Raw genomic sequence first — 14989 nt, forward strand, 5'->3', positions numbered from 1 at the left:
TGATGAAGTTACTGCCTCTGTAGATTCCCACCTCAAGCTGACCAGACAACACTGCTGGCTTACAAAACATTATTATCCTAAAATAGCTTTTGCTTTATATTGGACTTTTCTAGTCACAATTTCAACAGGTCGGGTACAATCTTATACATTTACATCATATTTTACATTTACATTTACCTTTATTTACAGTAATTAGGAGACAATAAGCGACTTGCAAAAGAGCTCAACATACGCGAGCAGACATCAGTCTGGGGCACTGCTTGGGTGCAAATGTTACAGGGCAAGGGTACAAAATTGATCACCGTAAGTGAAGAGCTCAGAACAAAATACAATTTGGTTTCAAAATCCTAAGAGTTAATGTCAGTTAGACAGAAGATCACCAAACAAGAGAATCTTCAAACTCTAAAACACATTGAGGGAGTCGGAAGTTCAAACAGTTGTGGGCAGCTTGCTCCACCAGCTAGGAGATACACATGAAAAGAGTCTTAATGTAGATTTAACCCCATTCAGAGATGGCATCACCAGACACCATTCATAAGCAGATGTGAGTTGTTGAGAAGGAGCATTGAACCTCACAAGTGCCTTCATATATATATAAGTGCTGATCCATTGACTAATCTATAGGCAAGCATCAAGGATTCAAACTTAATACATGGCTCTACATGGACCCAATGTAGTGATCTGAAGAATGAAGTGATGTGTGCCCACCTTGGCTGGTTGAACACCAGATGTGCTGATGCATACTGAATAATCTACAGTGGTTTAGTCACCAGGGGTTGTGCTGCCCGCTCCTTCAGGTATGGTCTAATCTTGAAGATATTGTATAGAGTGAGTCTGCAAGATCAAGAGACTATAGCAACATGATCCCTGAAGGATAGCTGGTCATCGATCCTCACACCAAGGTTCAGACTTGGTGGGTGTTTGTGATAATGAGTCAAGCTGAACTGAGATGGGGTACTGGACAGACAGATGAGCTGAGATAACAAGAAGGTTGAGCTGGGGATGGTACTCCTTCACCTACAGTAGGTTGCTATATCAGTGAGACATGCAGAGATCCTAGCTCATACCATGTGGTTCTTTGTAGGGAACTACAAGTACAGCTGCGTGTAATCAAGAAAAACCATGGGACAATTAAATTGGGTCACCCTGACTTTTAGGAGATGACAGTACATTTTTAATAAACTGGGCCAATTTATTCCACACTCGTTAGCACATTTCTTGATTTTCACATTTAGATTCACTTTGTGGGTTAATCTGGGTCAGTACATATTTTAATATAGCTTTGTAAATTAGCCATCATTAGTTATTTTTTATTGGAAATGCCAAACATGCATCAATTGACTTGATTCTTGTGCATCACAGCACGTTCTACACTGGATTTTGAAGGTTATGAGTTATAGCTATGTCTACTTTGTAGAAAGCCAGATGTGAAGCAATTTTCTGTCTGCTGTTTATTCTATTATTAAGTTGAAGTATTTCAAGCTCAAGTATCCAAGTGGTTAGCATTGTTCTTTCACAGGTCTAAATCCTGGATTCACTCTGTGTGTGGTGTTTGTACATTCTCCTCATGTCTACCTTAGTTTTTCTCTCATGGCACTAGTGTGTTGAACATGGATTAGACATGCAAGTATGAATTTCTCCATACTTTGTACAGGTGACTATACTACTACATCCCAAAGATGCATGTTTAGGTAACTGGCTGGACTAAATCAGCTGAATGTGAGAGCCTTGGGGATGTGTGGGTAAGTGTGTGGGTCCCAAAAATCAGTTGGCACCCTATGCAGGGCTTGTCCCTGCCTTGCCCACAGTGTTGCCTACCACTTCAAAAAGGTTGAGTGTTAGATGGTAGATATGTGAATTTAAACTGGAGGTACTTAATAATAATTATAATAAGTTAATTTCATACATTCAAGGACACTTTACAATTCAATAAACACATTAACAAGACAATAGAAATTACATACAAGAAAATGAATAATACTCATTGAAGAGATGTGTTTTTAACAGGATTTTGAAATGAATAATAGATTTTTCCTCAAGAAGGATTACTTCTTATCACTCAACCCAAGGTTGGTTCCTGTCAAGTGTCGAATGCTCCTAGGATAGGCTTTCAAACTTCTCAGCTAATGGCAGATGGATGTTTCTGTCATTTGTGCCAACTCTGTCCATGGGCTTGCTGTATTGCACAGAGGGTACGTGTCTGCTTTTTGGAGTATTTTTGTCCCATTTACTGTTGATTCAGGTCTTGTGTTTTGCATTGCTAACATAAGCTGTAGTTTCCATAGCTCAGGAGAGAAAAGAACTGCTAAAGAAAATGCATAGAGGGATGGCTGTGACTCTAGAACCCAATAAATACAGATTTTGAAATAGCAATGTTGCAGATAGTATTCCACCCAAAAATGACATTTTTATATGTTACCCCATGTGATTTGTAATGATAGCCAGAAAAAAAATCTCATGTTTTTATTGATAACGAAGATAAAAAAAAACGTACAGTATGATATAATGGAAGTCAATAGTGGCCAGTGCTGTATATCAGCAAGCAATATGGGAAATGTCCATAAAAATACAGTTTTCTGTTCACAACATGGAAAGCACACACAATTTTTTGCTAAATATTGTTTAAGCAACACTTCAGGAAAAACCAGCAAACATCATAAACAGGAAGCATATTTATATAATGCTGAGCTTTTGAATTGAAAGTCCACCTCTCCCCCTCATTCATTGGCTAAGAGTCCTGTCTTCATTACATGACTGCGGTTTCTGTTTATGATGTGTGCTGTTTTTTTCCCTAAGTATCTAGTAATTTTGTAACCAAAAAATGCAGATGTAGTGCACGTTGTGAGCAACTGCTTAACTGAAAAGTGAGATTTTTCATATCGTTTGCCATTGTACAGCAGTGTTCAACATTGGTCTCCATTACTGTTTATCACACTTGTTTATCTTCATTCTCCACAAAAGCATGAAATTAAAAATTTTGCTTTGCCATCACCACAAAACACATAAGGTAAGTAGCATAAAATAATACCATTTTTTGGAAGGATATTGTTTATTGGATGACCTCCACCACATTTGGGTTGCAATTATTGAACTTTTTGCATTATACTAAGCTTAAAGATTATGATTCAATAAGTACAAAAACAACGCAATCAAATACAAACAGTCAATGCAAACTCTCCTAAAGAATAATGTTAGGAATTACAAAAATTACAATCAGTACCCCCACCCCTAAAGTTCAGAAAGCCAAATGAACAAAAGGCCCCTTATGAAGCAGTTCCTCACACACTTCAAAAATCAAAAGAAGAGCAGAACTGAGGCAGAGGCTCAGCAGACAATTTTAGATTTAATGAATTCCTGCCAAGTCCTGAAAACAGCTTTGCAGGGTTCCTTGTAGGAAAATTTGCATTTTCTTTTAGATAATAATAATAATAATAAATCACTTTCCCATTAAGTTATAGAAAGTGGATTTGGATTTTTCCATTTGAGCAAAATAAGTCTGCATGTGAGCAAAATAATATCAGAGACCACAAAAGAAGTATTGCAGTATAATCTTATCCCATCTCTTATTATTCCAAATAATGCTATTAGGAGATTTGGGGAGATTGTAAAACCAAAACCTTATGGCTAATAAGTGAGTATTCACTACAAAAACAGAGTGTGTGCCGACATCGTTAACAATAAAGATTCCGTTCCTGATAGATTTAACTTTGAGAGGTGTGTGTGATGTCCAATTTTAAGATCAATAGGCTATATGCGCAAGGTAGTGCCGACTGACGTACTTTCGAGGAAATCTCGGCCAGCTCGGTCGCTTCTGTTGTCCATACTGCAGTCGTGATTTTTGTTTAGTGGTGAGAATATCAGAGAAAAAAGAAGTTTATGTTTTAGCGTACAAACAGCTCTGTAGCTGAATATTGTTGTGAACCTTTATGTCGAGCTTCCAGTAAGTAGGTACTTTGTTTTTCCAGTGTAGAAACAATCTAAATGGATCACCGCTATTTGAAAAGAGAGCTTTACAATTAGTCCCCATACCTGTATTTGTTGTTAAAAAAAGAGGATTTTCGTGAGCCATGGGTCTGAGACAAGGTGGCGACTGTTGAAGAACGGAGCAGTTCTTTAAAACTTTTGACTTTTTCAAGGCTGATATATTTTGTAAGAAGTCACATCCCGCCTAAACCACGTTTCATTCTTACTGTAATCTAACTAGCCTAGTTTGTTGGAAAACCCGCACATCTGTCAAACCTGACTGCAACTGAGTCAGCGTCTCACTCATTCTCCTGCACAGTGCGACGTTCACTCGCTCTTTCTCTATCTCTGTTCTTACTCAAGGCTGTCACCTTTATTTTGGGATCCTTCGGGTACCACACACCTAATTCTCAGGGTGACTTTTTCTTCCAGACCTCAAATTTAACAAACAAGTTAACTCGGTTGTCAAAGCAGCTTTTCCATCTTATAATAATCTCTAAGATTTAAGTCAATATGATAATTTTCTTATTTAAAGAAAGTGATCCATGCATTTATATCTTCTCATTTAGATTATTCTAACATTTTGTGTATGGCATTAGCTGATGATCGTCTTCAGTTAGCATGGATTCCTGCGACAAGATTATTAATCATATCACTCCAGTTTTAGCTTCCCTTCATTGGCACCCGGTTTGGTTTAGGGTTCATTTTAAAGTACTACTCTTCGTTTTTAAACTTTTAAATGACTTGGCTCCAACTCCGCCACCATGCAGGTTATTATAACATCATCAAGTCAGGTATGTGCCTCGACCCCCATTAGAATTTAAAGGGGGTCGTGCCTTCGCAGTAGCTACACCAACGAGCAGCCAATGTTTGAACTGCTCCTTCTACTGCTATTTTAAAATGCTGACCTAAAACACACCTTTTCCATTCGCTTTTTAGTGTGTGTGTTTGTTTTTTGTTTTAACGTGCCTACATGCAGTATGCTTATGATAGTATCATTTCGTAGCTTTGTTGTCCTTCTGCTTGCCTTCTATCTCTTATTATGTACAGTACTTTCATCAACACTGTATTGTTCTTAAATGTGATTAAATAAAACTGGGGGGCTCTGCCGCCTGTTCGCTTTGCTTGCCAACCTCCACTAGCCACGTCGCGGATCTGCTGCTTGCAGATGAGGAGGCGGATGTACAATTTAAACAGATTGTTATTTTCATGAGAATTGTTACATATGCATAATAGCATTAACTATTTTACATTACAGTGAGTAATTAACCATAGTAGAAAATAGTAAAACGTAATAAATTGAAATAAAATTATGTTTCATGTTGCGTTAAAGGTATTTGTTGCATTATACATTTTTGTTTTGTTTGGTTTTGAAATTAACACGCAATTAACACTTTTTAAACTTACACTTTTACTGTAAAACTTCAGTAAAAACAATTTCTTGAATTAACTTTTCGTCAATATCGCATTGAAGTTTGATTCCGTGTTTGGACTTAAATCGTGACATTGCACCGTATAACTGCCGGTGAGTGAATATCATTTTTCTCTCTAATAAATAAACTGACTTTTTCAAATGTTTGTCCCTGTGATTCGTTAATTGTTATAACAAAAGCTATTCTAACTAAAAATTGTAAATGTTTTAATACGAATGGCATATCAAGATCTCCTTTGGTGTCTAATGTTATTCGTGTCTTTCAGAATTGACTTTAAAATTCTGCTTATGGTTTATAAAGCCTTAATAATCTCGCTCCATCTTATATATCAGAATGTCTGACACCTTATATTCCAAATCGTAATCTTAGATCATCAAATGAGTGTCTCCTTAGAATTCCAAAAGCTAAACGTAAAAGAAGTGGTGAGGCAGGCGACCTTCTGCTGCTATGCACCTAAAATCTGGAATAGCCTGCCAATAGGAATTCACCAGGCTGATACAGTAGAGCAGTTTAAAACACTGCTGAAAACACATTACTTTAACATGGCCTTCTCATAACTTCACTTTAACTTAATCCTGATACTCTGTATGTTCAATTCATCATAATAACTATTCATAGTGGCTCTAAAATCCATACTGACCCCTACTCTCTCTTCTGTTTCTTTTTCCGTTTTTTTTTGTGGTGGCGGCCTGTGCCACCTCCACCTACTCAAAGCTTCATGATGCTCCATCATTGATGGACTGAAAGCCAGAAGTCTACGTGACCATCATCATCAAGTCCTTCCGTGAGAACCCTAATTACAAAGAGGACTGTTTCATTTATGTTAGGTAGACTGGGGACTGGGTGGTCTCGTGGTCTGGAATCCCTACAGATTTTATTTTTTTTCTCCAGCCGTCTGGAGTTTATTTTTTGTTTTTTCTGTCCTCCCTGGCCATCGGACCTTACTCTTATTCTATGTTAATTAATGTTGACTCATTTTAATTTCTTACTATGTCTTTTATTTTTCTATTCTTCATTATGTAAAGCACTTTGAGCTACATTTTTTGTATGAAAATGTGCTATATAAATAAATGTTGTTTTGAAATATGTACTACGTTACCTTTCTTGTCGCCGGTTAAAATTTTACATGTCAGAATTTTTCGACCAACTTTGAATACAACTAATCTTGTCCTATTGCATAGCCCATTACTCATACATAAATTACGCAATGACATTGTGTTACATCTGTCTTTCAACAGTAATTCGACTAGACTGGACAGTGTTAACGGTTGTAGATATTCTACATATTGATGTTTTCCGCACCATCACTGTTTCAGCACAGTCTATTAATAAGCATTTAACCAATTTGCAGTGTAACCGATCGTCAATTTTCACGTTAATTTATTTGAAATCATCGCTTCTTGGTGCTAGGATTGCCCATGTACTCATTTCTTCTGTTGATAACCCTTTGGGATAAAATTCTTTAATAAGATTTGGACATAATACGTCTTCTTTGATTGGGCACTTAAAGTGAGGAAAAAATATAAATTTATAAGAGCTGAGAGCACAGGAACTGTGTCTGACAAAAGCATTCACACGAATGAGAGGTGAGAGGACTGTTGTTGAAAATGGTTGAGGGGACGGCGGGACTTGACAAAATCTCTTGGCAATAGTCTCGTCTCAAGATTTTCTTTTAAAATAGAGAGATTTGTTTGCTTTCTTCACGTACCCTTACTGGCACGAGTATGCAGATTGAGGACCACTGATTTATATTTTAAGGCCTTTCAAATGTTGCATCGAAAAAGCTGGATTGTAAAAACCAAAACTGTGTTATCACGACAAATCGGTTCAACTGGCGGAAAAAAAATTGACATGCAGGTGTTTCTCATGAGCTATGGAGCGTAGTCAGCTCAGTGTGTTTATGTAGTGCCCTCCATAATGTTCCGCCGTGGTGCTGTTGTGCTATGTCACATTATTAAGTATCTTTGCTTTGTAATTCGACTTGGATAAAGGTATCTACCAACTAAATAATAATTATAATAATAATAATGATGATGGCTCACTGCGGTGGACTGGCGCCCTGCCCGGGGTTTGTTTCCTGTTGCTTGGATTGGCTCGTACAGACCCACTTGACCCTGTAGTTCGGATATAGTGGGTTGGATAATGGATGGATGGATAATGGCTCAATTGATATTGCAAAAAGCAACTTCGTGCACGCTAGCATTTTAGCAATGAACGCAGCAGCAGTTACTGCCCTGTACGTGCGTGACCTCCTGTCATTGAACAGCAAGCTGTACGATGAGCATTAAATAATTAAAAATTCAGGTTTACTACCACACTTTAAGATGGGGTCAATTTCTAAAGCACGTGCACCGTGCTTTCAACACAAACCACATTTTAAGGTTTCTAAATCTTCTATTTGCGAATGAAGCTTGCCCTAAAAACCTAACGTGTTCTCGAATTGCTCGACTTTATAGACACTATTAAATTACCATCTCCTTTTACGGTTTACTTGGCATGTTGGCAGTGGCATAGCTATGGGGTGGGCGGAGGGGAGGTCCGCCCCGGGCGGCACATTTTTGGGGGCGGCATTATTGGCCAAAAGGCTCAGTACAATTCGTGTGTAAGCAGCAGGGTTCGGAAAAATATCAGATATGAAAAAAGTCAAATTCTCTAATTTTTCACCACAAATGCTTGAAAAATAATGTTCAGACTGTCCTTCTGCATCAGACACTGCAGCTGAAATTTATGAGGAAATGACAAAAATAAACATAACACCGATAATAATTTCTAGGAAGATAATCAACTAATTTACAGTTTATAATTTCGTTTCGTTATTAATCCGAATGCGTTCTTGCTCTGCGCAGAAAACATCCCCACCTATCACTTGTACCCTACTTTGGTTCTGGTTTTCGTAGCGTAATTAAACTAATAATTAGAACACGGCTTATCAGATCGTCTATACTATATTCTTGTCTAGTTGATGCTTATAAATATATTATAAATAATATAAATTATTGTTTTTTCTTTATATATGAATGAATCTATGCAAAATATGTCTTAATTTTTCTCTATACGTCATTTTTTAATTTTCTGTTTAAATAGTTTATCATACTGCGGTGGGTTGGCACCCTGCCCAGGATTGGTTCCTGCCTTGTGCCCTGTGTTGGCTGGGATTGGCTCCGGCAGACCCCCGTGACCCTGTATTCGGATTCAGCGGGTTAGAAAATGGATCGATGGATGGATAGTTTATCATATTCAGATATGTTGGATGGGGGCAAATTGAAGCACCGCCCCGCTCAGAGCGGCACGAACTCGAGCTACGCCACTGCATGTTGGTGTACTTGCACTTGCTTTATCAACTCTGATCTTATTCTACGATTTATGATCACGCCAGTAAACAAAGTTTCTTTTTTTCGTTTGAAAGTCCTTCCTATTTCACCCAAGAAGTAGAATCGGTCACCACAAAAGTGAGGCTCTTGATCCCCTTCCCCGTGTCTGATTAATTTGATAAATGTGCACTCAAACTCGGTTCTAACGCGAATGCTCAGAGACTACAACCCATTCAGCGCACTGCAGTGCAGTTTCGTGGAGAGTGGCAGCTCGGGATGAACTTCGTTTCTATGGAAACTCCAAACAAAATATTCAACATCGCTGCCGCTCCCGGCAATGGCCTTTTCGACTGAACGAAGAACCCAAAAGAAAAGTCCGAAAGGAGAACGCAGACCGGGTTTTCCGCAGTCCAGTCTTAAGGTCCACCTTGAGGAGACGGGCGAAGCGTTCACCGTTCGGAAATGCCGCGGAGACACGACCGTCAAAGAGCTCAAAGAGGGCCTGGAGCTGCTGGCCGGAGTGCCCATGAACTTACAGAGGTTGTGCTACCTGGACCGAGGTGACCGGGGCTGTGGAGCGGAACACAGAGGGCAGCGCAGGGAGGCCAGTCGTACATAGATTGAGCGTGTAAATGCAGACACATTAGAGAGAAAGATGACTTAGGAGAGTAGATAGAAAAGAATGGATGGATCCGTGAAAGATACAGAAAAGTGAGGTTGGGGGTCCAAAGGACATAGGATTTCAATTAACTGAATGGGGCTGTTGGTGATAGCGGGGATATTTACCTCACATGGTACACTCTAATGCAATCACATGTACATCGCCTGTAATAGGCACAGGAGCATGGGGACTTTAATTGTGAAGGGAGATTAGGACAGGAGAACAGAAGGCATGTGGATGTGGGACACTGAAATGATCCAAAGGCAGCAGTGTGCTTACTGAATGTATGGCAATGACAAGGCTTGAAGTTCGCACTTGAGTTTTCTCTCTCTTAATTCACCCTGCAGGAGACTTGCTCTCAGATTCAACTCTCCGCTTCTATGACATTGTGCCAGGTGGGACCGTAACCCTCAAGGTGTGGCACTATGATGGCTACCAGAAGCTAGTGAAAGCTGCAGCAGAAGGAGACGTCCATCTGGTGGGTATTTAAAGGCTACAAGTGTAGGGATTGCCTGTTTCCAAACGTTTGGAGGGTATAACCATAGTGATTTACCCATGCTGGTAGGCATAATCCTCCAAAATCCCAGGGAGTGGTTCACAATCATCCCTCGAGGTGTTAGAAGAACACTGGCACTATGAACTTAAAGCTCAGTTGTAGCATTTTTCACTTACCTGACTTGCATTCATGCAATAATTTGGATGTTGTACCATAGACAGGGTGGCCTGCTAGCAATAAATGTCGTGTTGTTCCATCTCAGTGCTCAGGCACTCGCTTACTAATAATGGTTCTTTACGGAGTTGTGTGGCTCCATGATGAATGTTTGCTTGACAAAGCCCCATTTCATTATGGGAAGGGTGGTTTGCATTTCAAGCTGGTCCTCTTTATGCTTTTGAAAAAAAATCCTAACGTGTAGGAAAAAAAAACCTGAAATCTTTCACGTATGATATACCTAGAAGGACACTAACAGATTAAGGAAACCTGGACTTGGCCTGTGTTACTGTACTGTATATGCAGCAAAAGCAATTTTAAAACCAGGAACTTACTGGGATTTTATAAATCTATTCATGGTTACTTACAGTATGGAGTCTGTTACGGATATAAATAAATAAAGATTCTTTCTGGAACCTTCATGTGGACGGGTCCTTTGGAAACAAAAAATGGCTCCCCTATGGCATTTCCGTGACACCATTTTAATGGTGCCCAATTTGAGGTCCTTGTTGGGATGCTTCCTTTGTGTAATGTGTTTGTTTTTTATTTGAATTATAAGGAAGATCCCTCTACTCAAATAAATGTTGACTGACACCTTAACCATGGCTGGTGTTTGCCTTGTACCCAATACTACAGTGGCCGATTTCTGCTGCCTGAACGTTGTACTGGTTAACTCGGGTATGTCTAGATAGAGGACTGTCTTCTTTAGTGTTTTTGGTGCCTTTTTCCAGAAAATTTGTCCATTCATACATTTTCAAGGTCTCTTACTTGAGTGAAATTACAGGGGAGCTGCAATGCAAGAACGGGGTACCAGATGGCTCCCCCACACTCGTATAAACACTTTTGTCTGGGGTATGGAGAGACCAATACAGTGGGGAGATCATGCAAACTTTGCCCAGACTAACCTGGGAACGGAAGCCGAAAGGCTAACCGCTGCATCACCTTCTTGAATCTGTAAATTAAAAAAAATCTGCCAAATAAAGATATGTAAGCAAGAGTCACTGGGTCAGTAGGCAGGGGACTCATGGAGGTCTTAACTGAATTTGCTTTTTCTATATTTCCGAATGTCTCGCCATACCATGTGCACCTCAGATGAGGTCGCCCACCTGAAGCGAAGTATGTTTGGGCCTCATCACTACTTTGATGGGAGACCATCTAGGACAGGGGTGTCGAACTCCAGGGCTGGAGGGCCAAAGTGACTGCAGGTTTTCATTCTAACCCTTTCCCTAATCAGCAAGCAGTTTTCATTGCTAATTAACTCTTTTTCCCTTGATTTTAATTGCTTTGTTTTTAAGGACTCAGTCCTCTCAAGTGATTCTTTTCTTCATTAAATGACAGCCAAAAAGAAATGAGACATGAAACGAGCCAACAGATGACCAGCTAAACTGGGGTTTCAAACTCCAACCAATTTCACTCCAATCACTTTCTTAATGAGAAGCCGATTCTTGCTGTTAATTAAACTCATTATTGAATTCCATGGCTTGTTGCTGCTCTCATTCTGCTACAGCAGACATTTCCAAAATTGTTGATTTTCTGTTTTTTCTCAGAACACCGTCAAAATGTTCTGGTGACCTGAGAGATCAAACCTTACCGAAATCTCCTCCTTTCTTTATTTTCAGATATTGCGTGGTGGGCACGGGTGAGCTGGTCATGTGGTGGCTTGGTTTGTGTCTCACTATTTTTGGCTATTAATTAAGGACACAGATACAACTAAAGGGTCAGAGAGAAGTTAATTAAAATTAAGACAAAAGAAGTTAATTAGTAGCAAAAACTAGTCCCTAATGAAGAAGATGGTTAGAATGAAAACCTGCAGCCGCTGAGGCCCTCCAGGACCGGCGTTCCACACCCGTGATCTAGGAGAAGCTTGGGTTGCTGCTGAGGGGCTTTTACCCTCTGGTCTATGTATGGAGCCTAACGCCTCAGTGTAGTGACTGGGACACTGTGCTGTATAATGGCAGCGTCCTCTGGATGAGACATAAAGCCAAGGTCCTGACTCTCTGTGGTCATAAAAGATCCCTGGGCATCCTTCGTAAAGGACAGGGTATATCCCAATGTCCAGGCTGAATTGCTCTCCATGGCCTAGTCATTCTGCCCATCCATCATCCCCTTTCTCTAATTGGTGCTCTCTCTCTCTCACCATTACACTACCTAACAGCTCATGATGGTAAGTGTTGAGGCGCAGAAATGGCTGCCGTCGCATCATCTAACTTGGTGCTATACTATAATGGTGTTTGAAGTGGCTCTCCACTTACTATAAGTCCTTTGAGTAGCGAGAAAAGAGCTATTTAAATGTAAAGATTTATTTATTATTATTATTATATTTTGCTTTGTTTCCTGACCACTAGCTATCTGCTTTAGGAGTGACTCCAGACACGTCCTATGCTACCCCCAATTCTTCCCGGATGAGTGGACCACAGTGGACTTCATGGATTGCTGAAAGGGCCGCAGTTGCTCTGTATGTTGCTGCCCACCGTGGACACCAAGATGCTGTCAAATTCCTTCTGCAGCGTGGTAGGCCTAGCTCGTCATTGAATATATGAAAATAAAAAACAAGTTCTTTACCATGCACATATTGTACATATGAGATCCTTACTTGCTGGTCTCCAGCAGCTTAGTGACAATAGTATAACATCAACACCACACCATGCATCCTAAATTGCTGTTACAATATGTGCATGGCATGTTACATCTACCAAAGTTTCTTTTCCCACCTCAAATTGACTGACTGCTTTTTTGTACCTTCAGGTGCCAGTATGAAATATACAACACCATTGGGGCGAACTGCACTGCATGCAGCCGCAGCTATGGGCCATGGGCAGTGTATTGAGCTACTGCTGGAACATGGAGCACCAATCCACGCAAGAGACAAGGAAGGACTCACCGCTCTGGAGCTAGCCAATCAGAAGGGCCAGAAGAAGAGTTCTCGCCAGCTGTACTTGTTCCAGTGGAAGCAGCGAGCAGCGGGTGTCCGGGTCAAAACCCACTTGGACGTGGATGAGCTCTTTGCACACCAGAGGTTTGACTCTAAGCTGAAGACATGGCACACCAGTCCTCTAGCCAGGATCTATATGGCCAACCTCCAGAAGCCTGGTGAGTTCCAAGGCACAAGTCTAAGTGCACCTTCTAACGTGCCAAAGATTCCCAACAAAGCAGAGAGACTTAGGGTCAAATGCTGAACTGGCAAGTGTCCTAGGAGTAGAACCTCTACCTCTTCTGCACGTAGGATGGAGATTTTTCCAAGCTATATTTTATTTTACAGTGTTTACCTTGCTTTTGTATTAAATAAACATTTTAGGCCTTGCCTCCCTGAGCAGTTTTTAGTAAACTGGCAACCACAGTTGCGCTGCCATGGCCTTATGCCCAATGCTGTCAGGATAAGCACTGGTTACCTTAGACTGAACCTGCACTTAAAAAACAGAGGTTTGAGAATTTATGTATGGATCCAGAGCACTGGTATATCTAAATGACACCACCATCTTGGCATCTTAAATCTCCTCATTCTGAATGAGGAACGGGTAAGCAAGGTGGCTTGTATCAAGGGTGCAAAGTCCTGCGGCTTTTTAGCTGATGTTCCAAGCAAACAGAAGTGATGTAGTCCATCCATCCTTCCTGGGCTTATCAGAGAGGATATATTCGTGAAAATAATCATTCATCGACAAAGGGTAAGGTGAATGAAATAGGTAGTGACAAAAGATATTTTGCTAACCAGATTCATTTCAATTGAGATATTCAAACAAACATCACTTTCAAGAACTGACCAGACAGACAACACATTTAACACAACGGCACTACCGTCCAGAAGACACAGGAAAACCCCAGTGAGGATTGATGTAGAGGAATCTAGTTTAGAAACTAACAGTGCTCCAGTCCAAATCACAGGGTCATGCAGCTAATGTAGAGCACCACTAAGCTCAAAGGAAGATCTGGACCAGCAAAAATATACATCTACACAGGACGACTTGCCATTATTGATGGAACTATGAATTCTTTATTATACCAGCAAATTCTAGAGGCAAATTTCAGGGTATGCATTGTTAAACTGAAGCTGAAGAGAAAGTAGGTCATGCAACAAGACAGCGACCCTAAACACATAAGTCATTCTACCAAAGATCAATTTTAGCAGAAGAAATACGCCTTTGAATGGCCGAGTCAAAGCCCTGACCTTAATCCTGTAGACATGCGGTGGAAGGACCTGAAGCAAGCAGATTATTCAACATTCCCGAGATCAGACAGTTCTGTAAGGAGCAATGAGCTACAATTCCTCCAGCTGATCTGCAGGGATGATCAACAGTTATTGGAAACGCATCACTGACGTTAGTGCTGCACAAGGGTGTCACACCAGTTACTGAAAGAAAAGATTCAAATACTGTTTCCTCAACAAATCTGTAACATTTGATCATTTTCTTAAAAAAAAAAATTAACATGTATAATGGTTTTGTATTATTTGTTTAATTGGGTTCCATTTATCTCGTTACTCTCACTTTTTGAAGCACTATATGTTGTATGGTTTTAATTAGTTTAATATTCCCATAATGTTAAAAAGTACAAATCTCGCAACACTTACCTTTAATACTCCTGCCTTTAAAGTGATATACATGTTATATAAGTGGAACCAGCTTCAGATAACTTACATGCATGCAATTAAGAATATACATGCCTATCTTTGAGGATTTCAATTTTTTTTTTAACATTTGATAAAATTTACCAGTTTAAATATAAAATTGCGAAACAAAAAAAGATTCCAGTTTATTTTTTAGACTGAATGATACTGTATTATTTAACTCTTTGAATTGTCTTGTACATTTCTCGCACAATTTCAAAAAAGCCACTCGGTATTAACACTGGCAAACTAGTAAAATGACAATACTAGATCCATGGATAATGTTATTAGGAAATATGTTTTTATTCCTCA

At 39.8% G+C, this 14989-nt stretch overlaps 1 protein-coding gene across 1 annotated transcript; it reads left to right on the plus strand.

The window, feature by feature from the left end:
* The first annotated feature begins 9027 nt into the window (after window positions 1-9027).
* Window positions 9028-14166, plus strand: LOC120514541 (ankyrin repeat domain-containing protein 60-like). The gene is made up of 4 exons (XM_039734974.1): window positions 9028-9267; window positions 9716-9846; window positions 12423-12588; window positions 12823-14166. Exons 1-4 carry the CDS (start codon window positions 9045-9047, stop codon window positions 13251-13253), a joined length of 951 nt encoding a protein of 316 aa, XP_039590908.1. The 5' UTR covers window positions 9028-9044; the 3' UTR covers window positions 13254-14166.
* The last annotated feature ends 823 nt before the right edge of the window (window positions 14167-14989 follow it).

Source organism: Polypterus senegalus, chromosome 14, assembly GCF_016835505.1.
Source record: "Polypterus senegalus isolate Bchr_013 chromosome 14, ASM1683550v1, whole genome shotgun sequence".
Lineage (NCBI taxonomy): Eukaryota > Metazoa > Chordata > Cladistia > Polypteriformes > Polypteridae > Polypterus > Polypterus senegalus.

Excerpts from the sequence above, each read along its gene's own strand:
- LOC120514541 (XM_039734974.1), top strand. The coding sequence starts at position 9,045 with ATGGCCTTTTCGACTGAACGAAGAACCCAAAAGAAAAGTCCGAAAGGA. Across the intron at positions 9,268-9,715 it reads GTTGTGCTACCTGGACCGAG|GAGACTTGCTCTCAGATTCA; the intron begins GTGACCGGGGCT and ends TTCACCCTGCAG. Across the intron at positions 12,589-12,822 it reads CAAATTCCTTCTGCAGCGTG|GTGCCAGTATGAAATATACA; the intron begins GTAGGCCTAGCT and ends TTGTACCTTCAG.